This window comes from Alosa sapidissima, chromosome 10 (assembly GCF_018492685.1).
Source record: "Alosa sapidissima isolate fAloSap1 chromosome 10, fAloSap1.pri, whole genome shotgun sequence".
In the NCBI taxonomy this organism is placed as follows: domain Eukaryota; kingdom Metazoa; phylum Chordata; class Actinopteri; order Clupeiformes; family Clupeidae; genus Alosa; species Alosa sapidissima.
In genome coordinates this window covers 20,102,969-20,128,482 of record NC_055966.1, presented here as the reverse complement: position 1 = coordinate 20,128,482, position 25,514 = coordinate 20,102,969, and the positions used below count along the sequence as shown (strand labels likewise).

Sequence of the window (25,514 nt, the reverse complement as noted above, 5' to 3'; positions counted from 1 at the left end):
AAGCAATGAAATGAAGACTATTTTTATTTTATTTTATTTAGAACGACTATTCAGCATCCATAAGTATAGTTAATTTTGACTGGCATGACATAAGCAAATGATAATGTTATAAAACAGCAGAGAATTGTATGAAAGCAACTGATACATGTACAAAAGCATTTGCAATTTGTTCAGAGGAAGGAGAAATTGCTACTATGATGGTCACAAATGGCTAAATGTTGTGGAGGTTGAACTAATAGTTATGAGAATTTTCATTTTGATCTGAGAAAAGCACCAAAGCGACTGAGAAAACTGTAAAAAAAAGTTGGGACAAGGAATGTTTACCACTGTGCTTACCACTGTGCTGCTTCACCTCTTCAGAGTTTTGAGAATTAAATGTTTTCCTATTCCTGTCTGATATAGGATTTTAGTAGCTTAACAGTATTCTTAATCATGTTTTTCATTTCATGATGCACCTAATTTGACAGGTTTGTACTGCAGACGGGCCATTTTAACACCTGGACTCTTCCTCTAGGAGAAATGCTGTTTAAATATGTAATGACATTTTTGATGTTGCCCATGAAAATGCCATGGACTTTTAACTAACTTTAAGTCAATTGAGCTACCTCTAAATTTTCTCCAAAACTTATAAAACATGTTTTTTCAACAAATATAACACATTCAGGGGGTCAGAGCATAAAAAAATCAGGTATTAATTTTTTCTATCAAAATAAGGACCACCCTAATATATATACTGTACATCCGCATATTCCAAACAAGGCCTACAGGCACTTTGTGTGTATTACCATGTAGCTCACCATATGTATACCGTTGGCTTGAACACTAAAAAAATATATGGGTTGCGACTTTATGAACATGGAAAATTGTGGGTCCCAAAGCCAGACCAGTTAAGAACCACTACTGTAGATGATGAACTCCCCAAATACTTTACAATTACATGTTAAGAAGCATTCAAATTACATTGTTTCACTTTGTGCACACATTTTTACAGAGTGATGAATACCCCTACATCTTTACTTCTAAGAGACCCTGCCTCTCTGGGATGTTCTTTTTCATACACAATTGTACCCCCGTCCCAACTTTTTTTAAACATGTTGCTGGCATCAAATTCAAAATGACCATATATTTTCCATGAAATAGTCAAATTTGTCATTTTCAACATTTGATATGTTGTCTCTGTCCTTTTCGCAACTAAATATGAGTTTAAGAGATTTGCAGATTATCACATTCTGTTTTTATTCGTATTTTACACAACATTCTATCTATCCATCTATCTATCTATCTGGGACAGCCAGTGAGAACTAGGCAAATATACAAGGGAAGGGATGCTGTCACAGCCTGGCTCTCGGAAGAACAAAGAGAGCCAGCTGCGGGACTTGACTGAGACTTTTGCCTCTTTGGTTCAACTTTGGTCTTCTTTAGTCTTAGCTAAATGCTTCATCTAAGACTCCATAGATACCTCTGCACGAGGGATAATGATTTCCAGGTGGAGGCCAACAAACTCGTTGGCAACTTTTTGAAAAAAAAGGTGTATCCACAGGAAGTTTTAGATGAAGCTTTTGCTCAGGCTCATGGAACAAATAGAAATAATGTGCTTGCTTAAGTTGAACCAAAGAGGCAAAAAATCCTTCTCCTGCACAGTTTTTGGCCCTCAGTTCTTGGCTGTTCTGAACTTTTACCTTGACTGTGGCACCAGAAGAACCTATAAGGACTAAAATCAAGGCGCAGCTCATTTTTGAACTACATGAAAGAAAATAATTACTGTAAGAACCAATGAATGAATATGATGTGGAATTGTAAGATAGTGGGAATGTCTTCATTTCAGTAAGACTTGAAAGATTTGCAGGTTTCTAGGGTAACATACTGTATGTCAATTGCTAGTAAGCTGCAAAAAAATGCATAAATCATCAGGAAACCAACATTAGTCAGAATCCTAAAATGAGCAAAATAATCACCAGAAGAAAATCTCTTGAATTTTTGGTCTTCATAACACAAAAGCTTTATATGAAATTATAATGAAATGTAAATATTGTCTACGTGTGGTGTATTGACAATGACAGGATGCACGTATGTAGTTAAATGGAAACACAGTCTTTTACAGTTACTCAGTAATGTTAACATGTTTATTCATGAAGGGAAATTATTATGTCAAGAGTGGAAATGAGCTTGAAATAGATCTCAAGTCTGCCTGTTCCACCAGTGACAATATGACTCTGACAGTACCGGTTTTACTGGACAGTGGAAAGTTGTTGTTTTTTTAGCCCAATTTAAAATAGTCATGCCTTCAACACAGCTGTGGACATTTTGTCTTTAGTTAAATGTCATGACAATGGAACATAAACTGAACACACCCTTCCTCTTGTTTTGTTTTTCTCATCTTCCAGCCCTGCGTACCCAGGGGGGGCTGCCGTCGTGTGGCCAGGCTGGTGCTTCGGCAATGAAGAAATCACCTGCTTCTTGTCTCCAGAACATGACGATTGCTGGGGCGAGCTAGAGAAAACACCACCTTCCATTGACTTCAGCCAAAATGGGCCACAAGAGGAGGACCCGTGTAGTGAGGTTTAGTGGGTATAGACCCCATAGCTCAAGATAAAGAAGTAGAAGAAAAAGAAGAAGTTTGTTTTAATGCAGACAGCACATTTGTCTAGCCCAGGCAACACCAGACAATTGCTAACTTAACCCTTGTAAGGTGTTCATATTTTTGTTACTCGGCCAATGTTCCCAGGTCTGGTGGACCCACTACATGATTAGGCTTTTAAATCAATACAGCCATAACAATTCATGTAAAAATACTTATCAGATGTTTACTTTAGCTCAATTACCAATGATATAGACACCATCTATGGTTCATATTTGCCATTTACCCCTGTGACATCACATACAGTATATAGAGTATGATCTTATGAATGATTTTTGTTTTTGAGAGAAAATTAGGAAATTCATTTATAAACAAGGTAAAAAAACATAGAAACAAGATTTGTGACCATTATTCATGCTTATTTCTTAGAACTTAATCAGAACAGGTGCAAGTGTTTGAAATATAACAGTTTTGTAACTTTGTGTGGGAATAGCAGGTGCAGAAAAACAACATTACCACACACATACAACTACACTCAGACACACACACACACAGCAGGCCCAGTTAGGAGGAGGACACAGTTAAGGTACATAGCACCTACAATTATTACACTCGGGTCCAGTAGATAAAAAAGAACATTTTTTTCTTTTATCAAACATTGAAAACGGGTCCCACAGACCCAAACACCTTACAAGGGTTGACCAATAATGTTTAGAGAAAAATCTTTTTGATTTGACTTCAGGAAGATGTCATTTCAGAGCTGAGAACATCTCATTTTCTTTTAGTATGTATTTTCACCTGTCTTTAGATTTTTATGAACATTGTGTGCATGCGGATTAAAGCCTTTTGTAATTTCTGTGTATATATTGTGTAAATATTTTGCAATTGTACATATTGTCTTTGTAATTATATATTGTAATTATTGTATATAAATTAAAACACTGTATATATCTGCTGGTGGTTTTGGTACATCTAATACAACAGAATTACACATAAGCAGTGTATTCTAACTAAAGGGATGACACTGTTATCCTACTTTCAGAATACGTTATTATATTGGTCAGTAACTGCACATGAATATTAACCACCTTTATGAGTAAGAATGGATATGCCACTACGCTATATTTCATGGTTGCTCTTTTAACATACTCATAATGAGGGTTCTCATATTCTCTGTCTGTCGGTCTCTCTCTCACACACACACACACACATACAGAGAGAGAGAGAGTACGGATTATGCTTAAAATTACCCTTGATGCTTAAGAAAAGAGAATTGGACTGAGAAAAGAATAAATGCAAGCTATTTGACTTAGTGTAACAGTATAAATATGATAGCAATATTATATAAATCTCATGATCAAAATCAGAAAGACTGCTTGGTGTCATTTATATATTTACATGTTTATTTTTACACAATATATAAACATACATGCAAATTATATGAATGTTCACTGTCGTAGGATTATACAAAATGTTTTTTATATACATGATGACCACATTTTTGTAGTGAACATAAGTATTTACAGAGCTGTTATAAGGCATTTAAAAACATGGCTGCTACATATGTTTGAGCTTTTTGTTTCAGTAAAGAGTAATGATTGGACAAAAACACGCACACACACACACACACACACACACACTAACACGTGTACACACACACACACAGATACACACACACACACACACACACACACACACACACACTGTCACACTCGCACACACGCACACACTTACACATACAGAGTTACATGATATATATATATATATATGAAAATGCTGAGTAAAAAAAGTTCTTATAGGTGTATGATAACTGATTATAACACATATAATGTTGTCTACTTCAGGCCTGTTCTTCCATGGGCTCACTGCTCTTCCTCACGTTTATTCCACGCCTCTCTCTCCTCTCTCGTTCGTTGGCAAGCGAGTGTACAATGTTCTCCAGGGCTGGGTAGGGCAGGATCATTTTCCTCTGGAGGCCACAAATTAACATATATTAGTCTACACAGTCGGCTTCACAGTGATGTATCACTGCTTGTATGTGATTGTTATCCTGCATGTATGTGATTGTTGTTTACAGAGAAGGCACTTTACAGCCCAAGACCAATTTCCCCTTGAGGGACAATAAAGTATCTCTCTATCTCTCTCTCTCTCTTAACACATTTAACAAGCTTGATGTTAACATATAAATTGAAAATAAATATAATAAATAAATAACATTAAATAAAACTCAATGTGTATAAGACTATTTCCAGTTGGTGAACTTCCAACTGAGGATTACAGCAAAACAGTCTGATAATAGGATGCATATTGTGATGTTCTTTCATTTCACTTATTATGACTAATATCAACTTTGTTCAATTGATTTCAACTTCTGTGGAAAGTACTTAAGACAAACTTTATATAAAAATGTATATTTTCCTCTTTTTCAACATCCCCAACATTTACCCTCCTTAGAACATACAACGTTCTATAACATTGTTTATGTAAGACACAGAAAAAAATCCAGGTTGGAATCACTCACCCTTTGGTGGTTCCTGTAGATCTGCAGTGCGATGAGGAGAACCAGCAGAATGAGGATTCCAAAGCCGATGACCAGCGCTCCCCTGTTATAGCTCTGCTCCTCCGGTCTCCCTGACTCCAGACCACCTACAGAACAGCAACATTATTTATTAGTTATAATTTATTTAATTATAAGAAATGTTACATTGTCTCCACAATACATTATTTGTCTGGAGCAAATGCACTTAATACTTAATGAATTGATCAATACAATGTACTCAAGTTCACACAAACATGTTGTTACAAAAGTAGGCTTGTGGATAACGTTTTGGGTAATTCATATACATATTTTTAAATAAGCATGCATACTATATAATAAGCATTTATGTCATAAATATCCATTATTATTTTCAGGTGTGTACTTTTTAACTTTTGTGTACTACAAGTGTACTGCATTACCCACACTTATGTGAAATGAGCCTGCTGTACGTACCCATGAGGTGTAAGTGGTAGGTGACGTTCCCCAGTAACCCTCTCTCTCCGTAGTAACGGCAGACCCACTCGCCCATGTCGTCCTCTGTCAGCTTCAGAGTTTTGTTCTTTCCCACAGGGGTTACTGTGGCCACAGAGCTGTTGTCATAGGTGACACGGACCCACTCATACTTGGTCACTTCTTTGTCGTTGCTCAGCTGACACGTCAGAGTCAGTGGAGTCCTCTTTGTAGATGGGGAACTGAGCACTAGGGTCCAAAAAAAACAGAGGATGGTGTTTTAGCTAACCATGCACATCATGAATTATAATGAGTACAGACAACTATATATTTTCTATCAAATGTTCATAGTTTATGAGCTGTTAATGAATTGTGTAGCATTTGCCAGCAAAGAAACAAAAATGCATTAAGCATGTTCACATCCCTTTGATACAATTCATCTCTGATAACAGCTCACCGTATAAGTAACAGGTTTCATTGCTGATGGTATTTACCTATAACCCTATGGTAATGGGTTACTGTCTGTGTATGAGTATGTAACATGTTTAGTTGTTGATCGTATTCCTCCCTCTCTCACCTCGAGCAGTCACCAGCTCCAGCTCCCTCTTCACCATTCTGCTCTCCACCGTTCCTGAACACACGTAACTCCCCTCATCCCCCAATTCCACACGCTCCAGCCTCGCAGACTGGTCCCACAGAGAGGTGGGGGACAACGGTGGACGAATGAATGACAGCGGGAGAGAGGGAGGCGGGTGACGACGTGAATTGCTGCCAAGACGATAAAAAGAAGAGGAGGAGGAGGACCCCTTGGAGAGCCTGCTCCAGGTTGCGTTAGAGGTCAGGCCCTGGGTGAACACACAGGGGAGGATGGTGTTGGAGCCAATGGCAGCGTACACAAGGGCGTTGTTATTTGAAGGGTGCTCTATGCCTGCAGGCAGAGAAGAGAAGAGAAAGGGGTAGAGAGAGAAAGGGATCAAGGCAATGGAGCAAATGAGAGAGGGAAGGACAAGGGAGGAGAGAGGTACAGAGAGGACATCACATTAGAGGAGAATGACAAACAGCAAAATGCACACTGAAAAAAATAAAACATTTTCAATTTTTTTTTCATTACACATAAACTTGACAATTTGCAAATGTGTCAGTGCAACATTACTTGACTGTGTAATTTTGAGTGCACTAATCTTTTTTTTTTTTTACAGCATATGAAAAACAATCAGAGGACTCCCAGAAAACTCCAAAGTGCGATCACAATTGCCTTAAAATGGTAACAGTAAAAAGATATGCTTCCGTAATGGGCCATTTCTCGTCATTGGCACCGCACCTTTTACTCTGAGGAACTGCGTCGCTTCTGTCGCTTTGCCTCTGTAGTCGACGCAGCACGTCCAGTTTCCTCGGTCACTCTGGGACACACTGGGAATGGGGATGGATGACCAGCGGTATCCATTCCCCTTGTAATCCACACCGTTGAGCTTCCATCTGTACTGTTCTGTACTGTACAGCATGTCTGGTTTCGGAGTCACAATGCATTTCACTTGTAGTTTATCCCCTTCTATGGCCTCAGGGAGTGAGAAAGACACTAGAGAGAGAAAGATACAAAGTTATAGAGGTGTACCAAGATGCCATCATCAGCAAGAGTTGCCATTATCAGCATAACTTTGATGCTTTGGATTGTACTAAGTACATGTTAAATGCGCTTTATAAATAAAAATGACTTGACTTGACTTGACTTGATAACTTGGATCTGGATCTGTTCAGCCAACTATATTAACAGCCACTGGATTTGGATAGAAGGCTGGAGGTGTACTGCTGAGCTGAAGCACATCATTTATTATTTAGTTACAAAAATAATATACCGGTAACCATATTTGGGCCTTGATCTCCACATTTTGTCTCTTCTGCAGAGAGAGAATTTAACTTCTGTCTGAGGACAATTTTGCATTCAAAATGTGCACACAAAAAAAACCCTTTTAATAATGCTCATCTGCATTTACATTTATGTTCTATAAAATATTACAGAACATTGAGTATTTATGTTTCTGGGGCAAACTAGCAGTGTTAGTTGTGAGTAGTGTTGCTCACACTGGGGTGAATGTGCCTAAGATCTTGAAAGGATCAAGTGTGTCCACTCTCACACTTCACCGGGACCAGCTCGACTCTTCAGCTGCTCTGTGGAGTCATGGCTAACAGACTTCTCATAGACGCTCACCTTTCATGACCCTGAGCATGACTTTCTGTGTTGTGGTCCCGCGTCCTAGTCCATGTCCCTGCACGCTGCAGACGTGCTGTCCTGCATCCTCCTCCCTAACGGCATCGATGTACAGGCTGTAGTCGCCAAACTGGGTGCCCAGGCAGTGACTGCGGTGCCCGAGTACTGAGCCGCGGTAGACCAGGCCGCTCTTATCTCGACGACACACTGTACTCTTGCCTCTGAGGGGGAAGAGGGAGAGGAACACAGGGGTCACAGGGCTGCTGCTAAGAGGAGGAGGGACTGTTGGAGGGGTTATTATGGGATATTATTGAATGGACGGAATAAGGAATGAGAAAGACAGGCAAGTGGGGCACATATTTGTCTTTTTGTCTGGAAAAAAACAGAGGGAGAGAGAGAGAGAGAACAACACAGAAAGAAACTGATAGAGAATCAACAGAAACAGAAAGAGAGAGGGAGAGATATACAGAAAGACTTAGGGTAAAAGACACAGAAGGAGAGACTGATAGGAAAGGAAGGAGGGAGAGAGAGAGATAGAGATACATACCTTTTACCGTTCTTGACCCATTGGAAGGCAGCATAATGAGTTGACTGTGAGTCAGACACGAGACAAGGCAGCACCGCCTGAGAGCCCTCCTGTGCCATGACCTCAAGCATTGTTTCACAGGTGCCACCTGCTCTCCACGGACACACAATGGAAGAATTATGATTAATTATTTTAATGAAGGGAATGACAGTCACTGCAGGGGAGTCCCCATGTCAGCAACAACTGTTTCTGAACAATTCTGTGAATTACCATGCTTTGAAAAAGAAATACATATTTAGAGCATAGCATAAAAAAATAGTTTCCTAGAAGTAGTTTAAAATAACACATGCTTAAAATTAGTTTCCTTTTACTTTTATATTTCCAAATAAATTTGGTGTCTAAAAATAAATAAATAAATAAACAAACAAACAAATAATAAAATACAAAATATTGAGGTTATTTCAGATTAAATCTTATATTTATTTCTTGTCATCAACCTCACCTGTCACAGCAAGTACAACTCCCAGAAGTATAAACAGCATCTTTAAACGTGTGCATACAAGTGTGCACTCTCTATCTCAGTGATAATCTTCAGGCGTTTAGTCCTGTATTTGTCCTCTTTAATTTGCTTTAAGACACCACTTCTGCATCTGTCTCTCTGTCTATTGTTTCTCTCTGTTCCTGTCTCTGAACAACAGGGGTTTGAGGTTAGAACTGTGGTATATATATGTGAGCGTGGGTGACAGCCAGGATGAAGGTAGTTCCTCTGTGTGAATCACATGACTTCGAGCTTCAGGGTGCCTGGTGTGGTTTGAGACTCTCTGATTGACGCAAGTCGGAAAACGAGAGAGGCAGGTAGAGAGGGTGACCCACACTCTCCCACGGAATCCCTCTCTATCTCTCTCTGGCTTCTCATAATGTGTGTACACAGTCTGTCACTTTTGGTAATGGATGTACACATATCAGTTATATATTTGTTTATCTGAGAATTTCAGAAAGCCTGAAAGTTTTCCGTCAGGTCATATCTCTAAGTCAGCAGATTGACTGGGATGATTTTGTTTCACAGGCCAACAGTGACTGTTGCGTTTCCACAATGTTTCAGTTCTGTATTTATTTCTTTAGCCAGAAGCATCACTTTTCTTGCTGGCTTGCAGGAGCCTCACATTCTCCATTGCGCACAACAGATTCCCCCACAAGGCATTCTGGAAGTCAGTTCTGTTTATAATAGCACATACAAATTTAAATCTTTCTTTCTCATTATTGATCCACGGGTGAATATTCACAAAGATGCTGCGGGTTAACACACATTCCAGTAAAGCAGGGAAGAATGGGGCTCTCAGATGTGGTGTTTCCTGGGAGTATATGCTGATGAGAATGACTCAAGCTCTCTCCTCCAGCCTCTTCTTTTTGCTCATGTTGCTTTTTTCCCCTTCAAATCTGCATATTGGTGTAGGAAGTCTTTATCTCTGGATCTTATTACTAGAAGCTAATAGATCATGTAGCAAGATAGTGGTGGATTTGGTGTAAAATGGCTTCATTCAAAGATTATTTGAAGCGACCTTCCATCAGTAAAGAGTGATACAGAGACAGACAAACAGTCAGGCAAACAAACTACAGCTACTACCACCGATATAGGTCGAGACCGACCAGCAGTTTTAAGAGAGAGCTGTAAACATTTCCTCAGAATACCACAAAGCCAGACATGGCTGCCACAGCACACCCACTAAAATCTGGGCCAACGCCATGCATCACACTTTTCACTTCCTCGCCCCCCTGTGTTTGAATCATCTCGGCCCCCTTCACTTCGGCTCTCTCTTTCCCTTTTATCTTTAGATGAGGTTTTGGTGGTGGAAGGGGGACACGCTTAGCTGCTACAGTGATGGGGTCTTTCCTACAGCTGATGTTTTGCTGAATTTGAATTTGACGTGAGGTGGGCTGGTGGTAGCCCCTCATATGGAAAATACACAAATGTGTGTGGGTGTCAAACATAAATAGAACATGTATTTAAATAAATCGTGCACTGGTTGGAAAATATCACGATTGATTTAAAAAAAGAAAAACTAATATATGCTCAGTGTCAACCACTGACTCTCTTACTTTCTTTCTGACAGTTTTCCTGATAACTGTAATGCGCTGCATAAATGTAATATGTTGTTGTTGTAACATTGGCCTTGCAAAACTAACCGATGACATTGGCCGTGCATGGCGCAAATTTGACATTAGTCGTGCACAGACGTGCATGCTCATCTCTAGATGTTTGCTCAGAGCAGGGTGGAAACCGTGGGATTGTGTTATCTGGGTGACTCGATAAGGACATGGCCTTGTGTTAGTATGCGCACATGAAGACATTGCAGCCTGGTCAGCAGATTCTCCTACGTTTACTGGTGACACTCACCACACGCTGACTTGTCTCTGCACCACTTGAGGATCATACTGTAACTGAAACATCAACATGGAAAATGCATGCAGCCTTTTTTTTCGTGGCATAAACAAGAAAACACATACTACTCTCTGTGAGCCTAAATACTCTACCCCAGCAGGCAAAACAACATATGGAAAATCTGTCAACACCATTCACATGAACAAACATTTTGCATTAACTTGCATCAAATCACCAAAAAACACCACACAGAAATGGCTATAATGCTATTTATGATTTTGGATTTTGCATTGGACTGCAAAAAAAAAAAAAAAAACACATCAAAAAGGTAATATTTTGTATGTAGGCTTTCAGTGGTGACTGTGTCTGTGTATAATGCTCCCCAAGGTGATATAGTTCTAGGGAGCATTGCATCAAGCACACAACCACAATTAGGTCCTGTTAGGTAGGTTTTGACTCAGCCTCAACTAAGACAAAAAGAATGGAACATAAACTGACTCAAAAGTAGATGTTTTGATGGAGAGATTCGCTTAACTCAAAATCTGCATGCAGTTCACTGAAATACAAATGATGTGCTGCAAACTTTATATACCAATCTTTTGGGCTTAAAGATGACATGAAAAAGTTAGCAGCATGATCAAATAAGTTTATATTGCTGTGTGAGCACCCATTAGTTTACGCCACAATATGTCACTTTATGCATAACCATCTTTGCACATAGAGTGCATAGAGAACAAACTTATGCATGATAAAAGAGTTACTTTATTCACAGGGTCACACACGTTCACACATTCAAGGCAACATGTAAAACAAGTACAGCACAACACATTTAAAAGCGTATTGAGTGCTTCAGGCCGGACCCAAGCAATGCATTTTGGAATGTAAGTAACGCAAATAAATGCCTTGATATAAAGATATGGAAAATTACCACTTATACAGAAATATCACACTTATACCCCCAGGGAAAAGACTTAGTTCAGTGGCTAGGCTTTGTTACAGTTGAGCCACACAGCATAGACCACTGCTAGATGTTAGATAGATGCTCTCATTTTTTTACATATCTGCTTTTATTGGCAGAAATGAAGCAGAGTGCAATGTGCAATGTTCTCCTTGAATTTCCATTGACGTCAACATGTGTGAGAAGAACTGACACAAACAAGATTTCATTTTCTTTTAACCTGAAAATAAATTCCATTCAGCTGATCTGCAGAGCCTTACCAACACTGTTTACAGTAAGACCGAAACCATCTCTCTCTCTCTCTCTTTCTCTCTCTCTGATGCTGTTTTGAACCCAGTCTTCCCCTTCCACTCCACTGTTTTTAGCCTGCTGTTAATTCAGTGCTAATGAGCTAATGCCCATTACTGCGGCAAAGTTAGTTTAACGTTTAACATTCATGAGACTAATGTCCATCCAAGTCTTGGATTTCAAAAACAAATTTTGCATGATTTTTATTTATTTTATTTTTTAAATATATATATAAATCTATTATGCTCCCTCATCAATTGACTTGACCTGACGGCATCAGACCAACTGTGCAGCATAGACCTTAAATGCCACAAGGCTTGGTTTTCAAAAATACCTTTTTCATGTTTTTTTTTAATTTATTCTCCGCAATAATTTAAAACTGTAAATCTATATTGTTCAATTACCAATCGGTCGCTTGCCATCAAACCACTAATGTCCCATACATGCCACAAGGCTTAGTTTTCAAGTCTTCAAAGTTGTCTTACTTTATGTATATTCATGTATGGTTGGAACTAATGATTTACACCCCTTCCAGTTAGTCTATACGAGACTAGTTCTGAACTTAGAGTTTTTTCAAATCTGTAAATAGTGTACAAAATTCCACATGGCTTGGCTCCCACCTGTTTACACGATTTGTCATTTCTCTGTTGCTGACATAGTTAGGTGTCAAGTCACCAAGTATCTTGTTTGAGCTGTTTTAGGTATGTATTAGGTATGGTGTTACAGCATGTCCCATCAACAATTGATGGCAATATTAATGGACCCTAACCTCATGGGCTGCTGGCTGGTTGCGTAGGCATTTTGAGCATAATTAAATACTGGGGGGTAAAAAAAATACCAACCAAAAAATAAATTCTTCTCTAGAGAACAAATTTTAAGCCAGGTCTTAGTTTTGTTGCATTTGTTGGTCAGGTCCTTGTTCAAAAAGCTGTGCAGACCTACTGTAATTTACAGAGCCCAGGAGGTGTCATTGCAAGATATTTTTGTATATCGATAGAATGTGCGTTTGTAGCAGCCGATAATGTAATAATGTCCAATAACGTAATAAAGACCGTAATAAAGCCAATAATGTAATAATTTGCCAATAATGTAATAACATTTCTGAACCAATGATGTAATAATGTTTTGCCAATAATGTAATAAGTTATTACATTATTGGCTTGGTTGGGGAAAACAACTATAAAATTGGGTGCGTGTGGAGGGACCATGACGTATTTTTTTTTCTTCAGAAAATTCCACTTTTATTCCCCCAAGTTGTTCTTATATTTGTACCGGTAAATGAGTGGAAGTTACTTTTCTGTTGAGATTGAACTTTACCTCAAACATCTTACCTCTGTTCTGACAAATGTACCATACAGTATTTGGAGAATATTTAGTTTTGTAAATAGGGACAACAACCCACCCTTTCTTATAATTATGAAGCTAAAATATTATGTTACCAACATTATGGAAGTGCTACATATTGATATACAGTTTAGAGTTGCACCCTCAGTTTAATTAAATATGCAACATCCTCAAAGAGACCCTGAATTCATATATACAACATTTGAGTAACTGTGTGTGTTTGCAAACATAGATATGTTCAACTTCAGTGCCAGGGCAAAATGCAGGTCAGAGATAATTCTAGCCATCAAATAAAATTATTGCTTGTTGTCAAAAATAGTTGTTGTAGAGAGTAGGGGTGATTTTATGTGTGCTGTCAAGTCTTTAAGCAGCTAATAGACAATAACTAGATATACCGCAGAGCGATACTAAAATATAACCACTGCCCAGTCCAGCACATTTTTTCCAGAAAAATAAGTCACGTTTGTCAAACTGTGTTCATTTCCTACTTTGTACCTTTTTTGTGTTTGTAATTGAGTGTGTGCAGAGTGTGTGGTTGTTTTTGTGTATATGTGTGCTTCTGTGTGTGTTTATTGAGTGTGTGTGCCTGGATGTAAGTTAGTTTTTGTGTGCGTGTTTGTGCGTGTCATGTGTGTGCATGTATGTGTGTGTGCATGTGTAGTGTGCTATTCAACTTTACCAATAACCTAGCCCATCTGTTACAATAATGCATACAGAACTGGTTCCTTCCTTCAAAATACTATAGGGGACTAGTGAATCACACTAGTTTCAGGTGGAGAGAGAAGGAGTGAATGAACCAATTACACACTGGGAGGATGATTACAAGGCCAAATTGAATGAACCAGGTTGGGAATTTAGCCAGCAAATCAAGGAACCACCTTTGCTATAAGTGCAGGGATGGATTACTGCACGGGCCTACCGGGCCCAGGCCCAGGGGCCCAAGAGGTCAGGGGGCTCTGAAGCCCAAGCCTTTGCATGGAATCATTGCCTCAATATCACAAATTTCCCCTTGGGGATCAATAAAGTATCTATCTATCTATCTATCTATCTATCTATCTATCTATCTATCTATCTAACAAATCAGGATGTAGGCTATGAATCTGATTGAATTTAGTATTGGCCATCCCCAAAATGCACCAGAATACAGGAAATCACATCAAACAAATTCAAATTTTTCTGGGGGAGGACCCCCAAACCCCCCCTCCCACATATATACGACAATTAGTGGGGGGCCCTTAATACATCTAGGCCCAGGGGCCCGAAAGTTCATAATCCGCCCATGGATAAGTGGGATCTTTAACAACCATGGTGAGTCAGGACCTCAATTTAACATTCATGCAAAGGAAAATCTCCTGCAGTACAGTGTCCCTGTCACTACAATAGGGCATTGGGATTGATATTTCTTTGGTGGCTTTTGGCCACAGGGAAGAGTGCCACCTACTGGCCAGCCACCAACACCACTTCCAGCAGGAACCTACTCTTCCAAGGAGGTCTCTTATCCAAGTACCGTAATTCAGCAAAGTCAGGGTATCTGCTGGTCTGGCTGCTGGCTAAAAACAAAAGGTGAAAGGCATATATGATTCTAACTGTCTCACTGAATTGCATTATGCACACTCAATTCTCACTGGTATCTGCTAGACAACAAGTACCAAAACAGGACTAGTTCATAGATTTCACATGTAAAATACATTTTTTTACAACCTCACCCCCATCTTGCCTGTTCATAATTCTGAGAAATTCTTGAATTGTGTGCATGTGTGCGTGTACGTGTTTATGTTTATGTGTGTGCGTGTGTGTGTGTGTGTGTGTGTGTGTGTGTGTGTGTGTGTGTGTGTGTGTGCGTGCATATGCTTGTGTGTGTGCCTGTGAATGCGCCTGTGTGTGTGCATGTGCATGCATGCGTACATATGTCTACTGTGTGTGTATGTGTCGTATGATTACTGTGAATGTATGTTTGTGCGTCTGTATCTGTTTATGCACATGTGTGCATATGGAATGGTAACCTGGTAACCTGGATCACAGATTACCTGACGGAGCGACCACAGTTCGTCAGACTGAAGAACTGTCTCTCTGACACTGTGATCAGACACACAGATCCCAGATGCACCCCTCCCCCTCCCCTCCCCTTACACCCCCCATCATCACAGTGAACACGAGAAAGGCAGCGGGGCCTGACAGACTGTGTCCAAGGCTACTCAAGGCCTGTGCTGCTGAGCTGGGGGAGCCACTGAAGCACATCTTCAATCTAAGTCTACGCCTTGGACAAGTTCCAACACTGTGGAAGACATCATGTCTCACCCCTGTCCCTAAAAAGCCACATCCTAGTGAGCTTAATGACTACAGACCTGTTGCTCTAACATCACATGTGATGAAGACAATGGAGCGACTCATCTTAGGTATGCTCAGACCCCAGGTACGCCATGCACTAGACCCGTTACAGTTTGCATACCAGGAGAAAGTGGGCGTGGACGATGCCATCACTTATCTTCTACACAGGACACATTCTCACCTGGACAAGGGGAAAAGTGCTGTGAGAATCATGTTCTTTGATTTCTCAAGTGATTTTAACACCATCCAACCCCTCAGACTGGGAGACAAGCTCTTGCAGATGGGTGTGGACACTCACCTGGTAACCTGGATCACAGATTACCTGACGGAGCGACCACAGTTTGTCCGACTGAAGAACTGTCTCTCTGAAGAACTGTGTCCGGCCACCCACAGGCCACTTGGTGTACAGTAACATAAATTAATTTATTGATATAGCCCCCCATGAACGGAATTCCAAAAAACTTGGCGTGCATTCAAAGGATGTCATAATGATCCTACACTTCCAATTTCATGCAGTTTTGACATTGTCAGGTCAGAGATACCTATTACAACATGATCACAACATTGCTTTTTCATTTTTAACTAGGTAACCTGTTCATAATTCTGAGAAATGTTTTATTGTTTGTGTCTTATCCAAGACGAAACTTGGTGGGCATGTAACCCCACATGGATAGCATGGAACCATCATTTTTCGTTTTGATCTGTAGCCCCCCCCGCTGGACTGCACCCCCCGAAAGGAGGGTAGGGCAGACACAGTTTTCTGTGAATATCTCGAGAACCGTAGGGTTTAGGAGGACCATTTTTTTTGTATGTTGATCTAAAAGGGCCATGTCAACCCATTCCATAACCACTCATTTCATGTATAGCGCCACCTAGTTAAACACAAAAAAGTAAAAATGAGGTGTTGTAATCGCAGGTATCTGTGACCCAACATAGTCAAAACTGCACGAAATTGGAAGTGTAGGATCATTATGACACCCTCTGAATGCACACCAAGTTTCGTGGAATTCCGTTCATGGGGGGCCACACAATAAATTAATTTATGTTACTATACACCAACTGGCCTGTAGGTGGCCGGAGACAGTTTTCTGTGAATATCTCGAGAACCGTAGGGCCTAGGAGGTCCACCTTTTTTTGTATGTTGGTCTTAAGGGGGTATGTCAACCCATCCCATTACCACTTATTTCATGTATAGCGCCACCTAGTTAAAAATTAAAAAGCAAAAAATTAGGTGTTCATCACAATATCTCTGGCTGACATGGTCAAAACTGCACGAAATTGAAAGTGTAGGATCATTATGACACCCTCCGGATGCATGCCAAGTTTTGTGACCTTTCGTTCATGGGGGGCCTTACAATAAAATAATTTATGTGTACATTTAGTGACCGTACACCAACAAGGATTCCCGGGACACTGAAAGACCGGGCTACACGAAACTTGGTGGGCATGTAACCCCACATGGATAGTATAAAACCATCGTTTTTCGTTTTGATCTGTAGCCCCCCCGCTGTACTGGACCCCCCGAAAGGAGGGTAGGGCAGACACAGTTTTCTGTGAATATCTTGAGAACCGTAGGGCCTAGGATGACCAATTTTTTTCTGTATGTTTGCCTCCAGGGGTCATGTTAACCCATTCCATGTGCACACATGTGCATAATCATGTTTTGGTACTTGTTGTCTAGCAGATACCAGTGAGAATTGAGTGTGGATAATGCAATTTAGTGAGACAGTTAGAATCATATAGGCCTTTCAGTTTGATTTATTTTTGTGGAAAAAATGTGCTGGAGTGGGCGGCGGTCATATTTTGTACCGCTCTGCGGTACATCTAGTTATGTATGTCATTATACTATGTTGCCACATAGGCCTAGCTTAAAGCCTAGTATTTTGGGACATACACTACCGATCAAAAGTTTGGGGTCACATAGAAATTGGCATTCCACTCCATTATAGACAGAATACCAGCTCAGATCAGTTGCATTGCTTTTTTAAATCAGAGCAGCAGTTTTCCAAAGGCACATTATCTGTTTACTAATCTGATATCATTTTAAAAGGCTAACTGAGAGAAAAACATTGGAGAACCCTTTTGCAATTATGTAAGCACATGTAATCTGAAAATGCAACTCTCAACTAGTCTGTCTATAATGGAGTGGAATGGAAATTTCTAACTGACCCCACATTTTTCACCGATAGACTACCACATAAGTAGGCCTTCTAAGACTCCTTAGGCTAGCCTACTAGAAACACTAGGCTATAGGCCTAGAGGAAGTAGGCTACTCTACCATAAAGCCAGATCGCAATCTATTAGCCTAAGTTAGTTCTTTTCGGTAAGTGTGATTGAGTCACATTGTAGGTGGAATGACAGAGCTTTTCCATAACATTCATATCGCCCTATTCTCACGTGTAGCCTATCAGTCTTCGGAGGCAGGTGCCCCTGGTCTAGTTTCATAGGCAGGGGACAGATGGTCAGTCATATTTCCCTGAATTTATTTTCCACAACAGCCAGTCATAGTTGGCTTTGGCTATGCTTTCCGACAACAGTTGTATGCATTAACCTCTGTGCAATAAACAAGACACGGTGGGGTAGGCTACAGTTAACGGAGGTTAAAGGTAAACCACATGCTGTTGTTGATTTGGCTAGGTTTGTCCAGCATAGTCGACTCGTCAGACTATGTCCAGCATGTCGACGGGTCAGACTCCCTCCCTGTACAATGTAGCCAGTAGGCTACACACTGGACAGACACCGCCTACTCGGCTACTCCTACGAAAGCGGTAGCGCTCTTCGCAATGCATTATGGACAGCGACTGCTAGCTGCGTGCCCTTGCAGCACTTGAGTTGTGTTTTGAATGATGTCTGTGCTAAGAACGATATTGATTTAGTACAATTTTACAATATTTTAACATCAACATCTTTGGTTTGAGGTCCAAAGGTATGTTTCTATTTCTATTTATACATCGTATTTTCAAACTGATAGGGACAGCCGCTAACTGTTCAGACGAATGTCAATCCATGGTTCACATGCTAGTTTTAGCGTAGCTTCTAGCTGAATACTGTGGCTGACATAAGGCTCACATGTTTGAAAGTTGTTAGCACGGAGCTGGGTAAGTTAGATGTGATTTTTTTTTTTATTGGTTTGTTGCTCACGAGTTGAACATGGGTTGTATTTTTGCGTAAATTGGTAGAATCTATCACATATCCCTGCCAAATATGCTGTTCAGATTACTCTACTTTAACTGTTACGGTTGGTTCACTATTCTGTTTGCGACAGTGAATGCAGTCAGCAAGTTTAAATGTCAGATATATGGGATTTGATGTTCATCGTAGTATGAATGTGTATTACAAGGCTGTATACGGGCCCGTGATTTAACTCACTTGACAATTTCACAGGGAATATGTCCGTCTTTGAGGCCCTGGTCAGAGTTGGACTCACCGTCTGCCACAGATCAGTAGCCCTACAGCAGTGCAGCAGACAATTTTCCACAAGTAAGACCTAAGAAGTTTGCATTAACTGTGGACAGCCATAGATCCAAGCTTGCTGCTAATAACTTTGTCCAATTGCTGCTATTCAGGTATGTGCGCTAGAATACGGATGCATTCCATCCCTGAGCCAAAGGTGGTCGACAGATGGACAGAAAAAAGAAGCATGTTTGGAGTTTATGACAACATAGGGATTTTGGGTAGGTGCATTTGTGTTCATATCATTTATTTATGTTGTTACGGTAAACGTCAGCTTGAAGTTTCTTGAAAATGCTACCTGAAATAACTATACATGTGACCAAAGTAAAGTATCTATCTATCTATGTACACCAGTGAGTCAAAAACATTAACATGACTTACTACCTAATCGGTTTGTCCTTTGGCTGTCACTAATACATCTATAGTATAAGTAAGTATACTCTTTTGATCCCGTGAGGGAAATTTGGTCTCTGCATTTATCCCAATCCGTCAATTAGTGAAACACACTCGGCACACAGTGAACACAGTGAGGTGAAGCACACACTAATCCCGGTGCAGTGAGCTGCCTGCTACAACAGCGGTGCTCGGGGAGCAGTGAGGGGTTAGGTGCCTTGCTCAAGGGCACTTTCAGTCGTACCTACTGGTCGGGGTTCGAACTGGCAACCCTCCGGTTACAAGCAGGAAGCGATAACCAGTAGGCCACGGCTGCCCCCAACTTGTGGCTGTTAAAGCGTTGATTGTATGATCACTCCCAGTCCTAATGAAAGTGGCCACTGACATTGGGACCTACCCCTTACTGAGTGAAATGGTCACCAACAATATTTAGGAAGCAGGGTTTTCTTGCAGAACGTTGCCCAGAACATCACCTTCCACCAGTTTGTCTTCCCACACTGTGCTTGTTTTGTTGTGGTTACTTCCCTACAGTAGGTAAACAGTGGTAAACAATGCATATATACCTGACTATCCACATTATGTCGAAGAAAACTAGACTAGTCAGTCCAGGTACACCTTTGCTGCCCATTATCCGGTCTCCAGTTAAATGGTTTGTTCCTCCGTTTGGACCAATAGGTAGTTCTGTACCACTGCTGACTGGGAGTACCAAGTCATTTCAGTGATGCTCCAACCCAGTCCTCTGACCATGACGATTTCGACTTCATCAAAGTCGTTCAGATCCTTACTGTGCCCAGACCGGTCTCTTGCAGCCTAATGTGTCCAAAGCCTTGACAAGTTGCATTGTTATGAACTAATCAACACTACTTTGTCATGATGTTCTAACTCATTGGTGTACATATCTGTTACATATCTATTATCTATTACAGTGTAAGATGGTTATTCCATTATTTTCATGCAGATTGTAGGATGTAACTAAATTACATGTTTTACCTGGCTGCCACTACACAAGCTTTAGGCTTTCAGGCTTTATGGTTCACAGGCAACAATAAAAAGAGAGGCTTGAATGTGTGAACAATTCTCCACATTTCTCAGTTGTGCGGTCATGTCAGTGATGGTAAATTATGCGATGGAAAAGTCTCTTGCCTTTTCTAACACTAAATATAAATTCAAGCACTTTCAATGACCAATGTCTATTTTCACAAACATTGAAGGCCTTGATTTCTTATGTAGAATCTTTCAAGGATTTCAAGAACCTGTGGGAACCATGACTTAAACCATTTGTTCACTGTGCACAGCATGAGAACCTCACAAGTCTGCCTAATTTAATGTATTTGTGTTGGCACAGGAGATTTCAAAGTGCATCCCAAAGACATTGTAAAGGCACCTGTCTGGCTTAAAGGTTTCAGTGGTAATGAACTGGAACGCTTGATCCGAAAGAAAAAGATGGTTGGAGACAGGATGATGACAGATGATCGGCACGATCTGGAAAAACGCATCCGTTACCTGTACCGTCGTTTCAACCGCTACGGGAAGCATCGTTAATTATATTTATGGACAGTGTATGAATTGGACTGATGTTTTTTTTTCCTCTGCAAGTTTTGTTTTCTTTTCCTATTTTTCTTTCCTGCAGTGTTTTTTTTTTTTTATGTGCAACTGCAATGCGATTTGGTATTCTTCCAGTTTCAACAGAATGTTTTGGCAACATTTTCATTTGAAATTCTGACTTGTCCTTAATCTTGTAAATAAATATGATATTCCAAAAGGTGTTGTTAGAAGTGTCAGTATTCCATTTTCATTACTAGCACATTTTCATTTTCATTACTAGCACAATAAAAATATAGTTCTGAAGGGACATTTAAAGTAGATCTATTTAATTCTCTTATAGGACAATGATATAAAAAAAAAAAAATGCATGTAACTGCTTATAGAAGTTACACTGCTGTTTACACTTCTTGTTGGGTCATGTTATGTGGCTACATGCTAACATAGTATAAAACCAGTAAAAATAACTATTAGTGCTTTACAGCCAACGCAACTGCCACTGATCACTGTCAGGTGGATAACACACAATGTCAAATCAGATTCTACACAAACCCAAACACAAAAGATTCATTTCTGTTTCAAAAATCATTGGACCACTAACAAGCCTGGACATCAGTCACAGTTCAAAAGTTATTTTCACCCTGGGATCTAACTTCTGATGTCCTGGCCTGTGCTGCAAAACTATTTTAAATATCCTAAACATTTGAAAAAATAACATCTTATCACACTAAAATACAAATAAATGCACATAAGATGTCCAGCAATGCATACTCTTTGTATCAAGGGTCCATACAACTTGCAGGACAAATTGAAGGTGGCACATCAGGTCTAGCATAATCTTCTCCTGAAGGGGTTAGTGCGAGAGTGAGTTTGGGCTGGGGAATCCTGTGAATTGTGTATCTGTCAGCATGGAGAGGTCTGTGTCCGTCTGTCAGGGTGGGATTTATGGATGTATTAAAATAAGACATATTTGGAACAAGCTAATCCACTGTTTGATAATGTGGACAACGCTATTTTATAATCACCTGTGCCTCTTTTTCTTTCTCCTTGGGAATGCGATGCCTCTTCTTTTTTGTCCCTGCTGTGGATTGCTGTGGCATAGAGGGAGAACTGGCATGGCCATTTGGTCTGGCATCTTCCACTCCAGGCAGACATTCCAATGTGGCTCCAACATCATCCTATGAATCAGTAAAAGTCAATACTCTGCCCAGCTGCAGTAAATGTTAATTTATGCTACTAAATGGCAATCCCATGTTTATCCCAATATCTAAACTATACTGTCCAAATATCAGTAGGCTATTCAACCTCTCTAAAACATGACCAGTGATCAATACAGTAACATATTTGTGCTTCATTCATATAAACAACCAAACTAACTAGGTTGTTGGATAGGGATACAAGCCTCAGTTAATAGAATTACATGTTCTATGGTCTCTTCACCTCAAGGAGAATAGTTAGCTGTGCATTCCTATAGTCGTCTCCGTACGTGTCCAGCGTTTTCATCAAAAACCTGTGAAGAGACGAATAACAACTGAGACCACCTATTCTTACAGCAGAAACTGAAGAACACAATAATGCAGGAGTTTTAAGCAAGAACAAATCTAGAGCACCTCCTCTCATTCTTTAGTCGCCGGGTTATCCTTTGTACTTGGTGGAGGCGTCCAAGAATTTTCTCATTCACCTGCAGTCAGAGAACATGAGTAAATTCAGACTGTGGGTCAGTGGGGTCGACGTACTCTTGACAGTATGTTTGCATACCATACAAATTGTACACGCTTTTAAAGACTATTCCCTCCTCTCCTACCACAAGAGGTAGCCTACTGCTCGGGATAAGACAAGTAGCAACATCCTCTCACTTACCTGTTCTATCTCTTTGCATCTCTTGCTAAGTGCCAGGTATTTCCTCTTGTCAAGCTCTCTTCTCTCCTCTTCGTCTGGCCCTGGCTCTCCACTATCCAGGAGCTCTCCCTCTCCAGGTCCCAGCTCTACCTCCCCTGGTCCAAGCTCAACTCCGTCAGGTTCCAACTCCGCTTCAAGAATGTGTCCTCCAAAGAGAGGGGGCAATGCCAGTCCAGAGAAGTCTTCCATCATCTAACGTGACAATTGAAACAATACCGAGTACATACTTAACGCTGGGATCAAAATTGTAAAACACACGATTATAAAGTAAACATACATATGATTATAAGGTAGGCCTATGATTATTTTGCCTACCTTTAGCTGACGTACAAGGTTACTGCAAACCACTTCGTTCAAAACAATGCCATATTCCTCATTTAGGGTGTTACCATGAGTAGATATATAAACGTGAATCCATTCAACACACAGATTAAAACGATTTACAAACTTCAGAAAACAAATTAACCTTTCATTTCCCAAGCCGTGGAAATGTTCATTTTGATCATTTCAGTTGCCGTCGCACCCATTAGATCGACCTATCTCACTGTCGCTTAGTTCATACGTCATCACAAACCTGAAGAAACATGGCGGGCAGTAAGTATTAGCTTTGGCGTTGACTTTTAAGGTGTCATATTTGTGAACAGGCAATGTGCTGTTGCTAAATGTACAGGTTGATGGTATTCATTACACCTTTACAACAATATCGAACTATTCAGATCGAGCAGAATTGTTTGATATCCCCATCTTATGACGGGTGACCTTGGGCTAGCTCACGTTGGTTAATGTTTCGGCTCATTAGACAGTAACCTTTGCTGCTGTTCATATGTTGTCAGTGATACCAGAGAATGTCTGATACATTATCGTACACGTAAACTTTATGATCTGACTACATTTTTGAAATCAAGACAGCCAGGTGCTATCGCAGTAGGAACGGATGATTTGAAATCTGCCACTGTAGTGGTTTTTGAGCTAACGTTAACATTAACTTGAACAAGCTAACATCAATCGTCAAAACAAGCTTTTTAGGAAATATTTACTTAGCTTGATCCACTCAACATGCACTTAACTGTATCAAGACAGTAGTTTGAATGTGTACTAAATATATATGTTTTAAGACGGTTTTACTAACACATTCTTAATTTTGCTTCAGTCGGAGCATTCCTAAAAAATGCATGGAGCAAGGAGCCTGTAATCACAGCCTCCTGTGGGATCGGATTATTAGGTGAGTTACCACTGAAAACGTTAAAATGATTAATGTTAAAGTTAGAAGCAAACCAGACTCTTTTTGATTATTTGCTGTAATAGCATTTTTTATTGTCTACGTGGATGGTCTGTTTGCCTATGAAGGAAATAATTTGCCGACGCTTGAATATTAAACCAATCATTTTCTTTACTCTTCAGCGGTTATATTTCCATTCGTGAGCCCATATACCAAGTACTCTGGCATGATCAACAGAGCAACGCCATACAACTATCCAGGTGTGTTTCCAGTTACCTAAAAACCACCCACATAAGACTTGGTAGCAGTTCGTGTATCTCTTGTTTTTTTCCACAAACTACTGGTCATATTAACATCTTCAACACCTGGAAGTGTGTCATAAGAATATGTCATGTACTTTATTAACCATGTCGATTTGTGATGTTGCCACTACTTACACTATTTGTAAATGTCTTTTTTAACTCTTCTATGTTGAGTCCCATTCCCAAGGCCTGTCTCAAATAATTGTTGAAATGGTGATGTTTAGTTTGGAAAACAAACAATGCACAGTATTATTGGAGAACATGGCAGGTGTAGAATAGACCTATATAATACTGACATCAACCTCCTAAGCAGTTATGGTGATGTTTAAAGTGTGAAAGCACTCCCTTTATCACATTCTATTTACAGGGTTCCCACGGGTCATGGAATTTCTGGAATATCATGGAATTTTATCATCTTTGGGGCAAAGTCATGGAATATCAGGGGAATTTTGTTGTAGCAGTTTAAAATGTACTTGCCAAAAGTAATACATTGATTCAAATATTTCCACGCAGAATTGGAGCATCTGGTTATTAGCATTACTGCTTGCTTGAGTTGCCCAAATGTATTTATTCAATGGTCATTTAATCATCTCCCAGTCTAAAGAAGTAAAAATATTCTTGAACGATATGTGGCTCTGAAATCATTGGTCAGTATATTGTACAATTAATTATATAGTAAGTCATGGAAATTCTTTTTTTTTGTCAGGGAAATGTCATGGAATTATACATTTGACTTAGAGTGGGAACCCTGTATTTATGTAATAGGTAAAATATGCCTGACCATGGCATGATCTCTCTGCCAGGAGTTAATTTAACTGATCTCCCACCTTTCTCCCTGTATGTCCTTGTGCAGTCCCAGTCCGAGATGATGGGAACATGCCAGATGTCCCCAGTCACCCAAGTGACCCCCAGGGCCCAAATCTGGACTGGCTGAAGAACTTCTAAGGTTCCTGACACTGATTCTTGTACAGATCTCCTCATGTCTCACCCTCCCGCTGTCTAAGTGTTATTGACTCGATGATGCTGAATAAATGTCATTTATTTAAATACATTCATGACTTTGCGTACTGTTGAAGACTAAGCTTTCCTTATGGGCTCACCTTAGGGCT

The 25,514-nt window shown here is 40.0% G+C and overlaps 4 protein-coding genes across 5 annotated transcripts; 2 read left to right on the top strand and 2 right to left on the bottom strand.

Annotated features, from left to right (window-relative positions):
* Window positions 1-3,960: 3,960 nt before the first annotated feature.
* On the bottom strand, window positions 3,961-9,010 carry LOC121719968 (lymphocyte activation gene 3 protein-like). The gene is made up of 8 exons (XM_042105768.1): window positions 8,802-9,010; window positions 8,321-8,447; window positions 7,774-7,994; window positions 6,889-7,143; window positions 6,145-6,495; window positions 5,571-5,816; window positions 5,100-5,224; window positions 3,961-4,547 (listed from the first exon to the last, which is right to left on the bottom strand). The coding sequence occupies exons 1-8, from the start codon at window positions 8,839-8,841 to the stop codon at window positions 4,419-4,421; spliced, it is 1,494 nt and encodes a 497-aa protein (XP_041961702.1). The 5' UTR covers window positions 8,842-9,010; the 3' UTR covers window positions 3,961-4,418.
* A 9,363-nt stretch (window positions 9,011-18,373) lies between these two features.
* On the top strand, window positions 18,374-21,207 carry mrpl51 (mitochondrial ribosomal protein L51). The gene is made up of 4 exons (XM_042105830.1): window positions 18,374-18,523; window positions 18,982-19,077; window positions 19,164-19,271; window positions 20,789-21,207. The coding sequence occupies exons 2-4, from the start codon at window positions 18,987-18,989 to the stop codon at window positions 20,983-20,985; spliced, it is 396 nt and encodes a 131-aa protein (XP_041961764.1). The 5' UTR covers window positions 18,374-18,523; window positions 18,982-18,986; the 3' UTR covers window positions 20,986-21,207.
* An 86-nt stretch (window positions 21,208-21,293) lies between these two features.
* tfpt (TCF3 (E2A) fusion partner) lies at window positions 21,294-23,468 on the bottom strand. 2 transcript variants are annotated; one of them, XM_042105828.1, is made up of 6 exons: window positions 23,351-23,468; window positions 22,846-23,076; window positions 22,596-22,666; window positions 22,426-22,495; window positions 22,011-22,163; window positions 21,294-21,913 (listed from the first exon to the last, which is right to left on the bottom strand). In XM_042105828.1, the coding sequence occupies exons 2-6, from the start codon at window positions 23,074-23,076 to the stop codon at window positions 21,839-21,841; spliced, it is 600 nt and encodes a 199-aa protein (XP_041961762.1). In that variant the 5' UTR covers window positions 23,351-23,468; the 3' UTR covers window positions 21,294-21,838. The 2 variants fall into 2 exon arrangements, with proteins under 2 accessions (XP_041961762.1, XP_041961760.1); XM_042105826.1 differs by having other exon boundaries at window positions 23,200-23,402.
* On the top strand, window positions 23,385-25,456 carry ndufa3 (NADH:ubiquinone oxidoreductase subunit A3). The gene is made up of 4 exons (XM_042105831.1): window positions 23,385-23,478; window positions 24,035-24,106; window positions 24,286-24,363; window positions 25,259-25,456. The coding sequence occupies exons 1-4, from the start codon at window positions 23,469-23,471 to the stop codon at window positions 25,348-25,350; spliced, it is 252 nt and encodes an 83-aa protein (XP_041961765.1). The 5' UTR covers window positions 23,385-23,468; the 3' UTR covers window positions 25,351-25,456.
* Window positions 25,457-25,514: the final 58 nt, after the last annotated feature.

Bases quoted from the DNA above. Each gene is read 5' to 3' on its own strand.
- LOC121719968 (XM_042105768.1), bottom strand. From the start codon at position 8,841: ATGCTGTTTATACTTCTGGGAGTTGTACTTGCTGTGACAG. The intron at 6,496-6,888 runs GTGCGGTGCCAA...CTCTGCCTGCAG, and splicing joins GCAGTTCCTCAGAGTAAAAG to GCATAGAGCACCCTTCAAAT. The intron at 5,225-5,570 runs GTACGTACAGCA...GCTGTTCTGTAG, and splicing joins CTACCACTTACACCTCATGG to GTGGTCTGGAGTCAGGGAGA.
- mrpl51 (XM_042105830.1), top strand. From the start codon at position 18,987: ATGTCCGTCTTTGAGGCCCTGGTCAGAGTTGGACTCACCGTCTGCCAC. The intron at 19,078-19,163 runs GTAAGACCTAAG...GCTGCTATTCAG, and splicing joins CAGCAGACAATTTTCCACAA to GTATGTGCGCTAGAATACGG. The intron at 19,272-20,788 runs GTAGGTGCATTT...GTGTTGGCACAG, and splicing joins TGACAACATAGGGATTTTGG to GAGATTTCAAAGTGCATCCC.
- tfpt (XM_042105828.1), bottom strand. From the start codon at position 23,076: ATGATGGAAGACTTCTCTGGACTGGCATTGCCCCCTCTCTTTGGAGGA. The intron at 22,164-22,425 runs GTGAAGAGACCA...ACTGATTCATAG, and splicing joins AGCTAACTATTCTCCTTGAG to GATGATGTTGGAGCCACATT. The intron at 21,914-22,010 runs GTGATTATAAAA...CCACCCTGACAG, and splicing joins AGAAAGAAAAAGAGGCACAG to ACGGACACAGACCTCTCCAT.
- ndufa3 (XM_042105831.1), top strand. The intron at 24,107-24,285 runs GTGAGTTACCAC...TTTACTCTTCAG, and splicing joins CTGTGGGATCGGATTATTAG to CGGTTATATTTCCATTCGTG. The intron at 24,364-25,258 runs GTGTGTTTCCAG...GTCCTTGTGCAG, and splicing joins AACGCCATACAACTATCCAG to TCCCAGTCCGAGATGATGGG.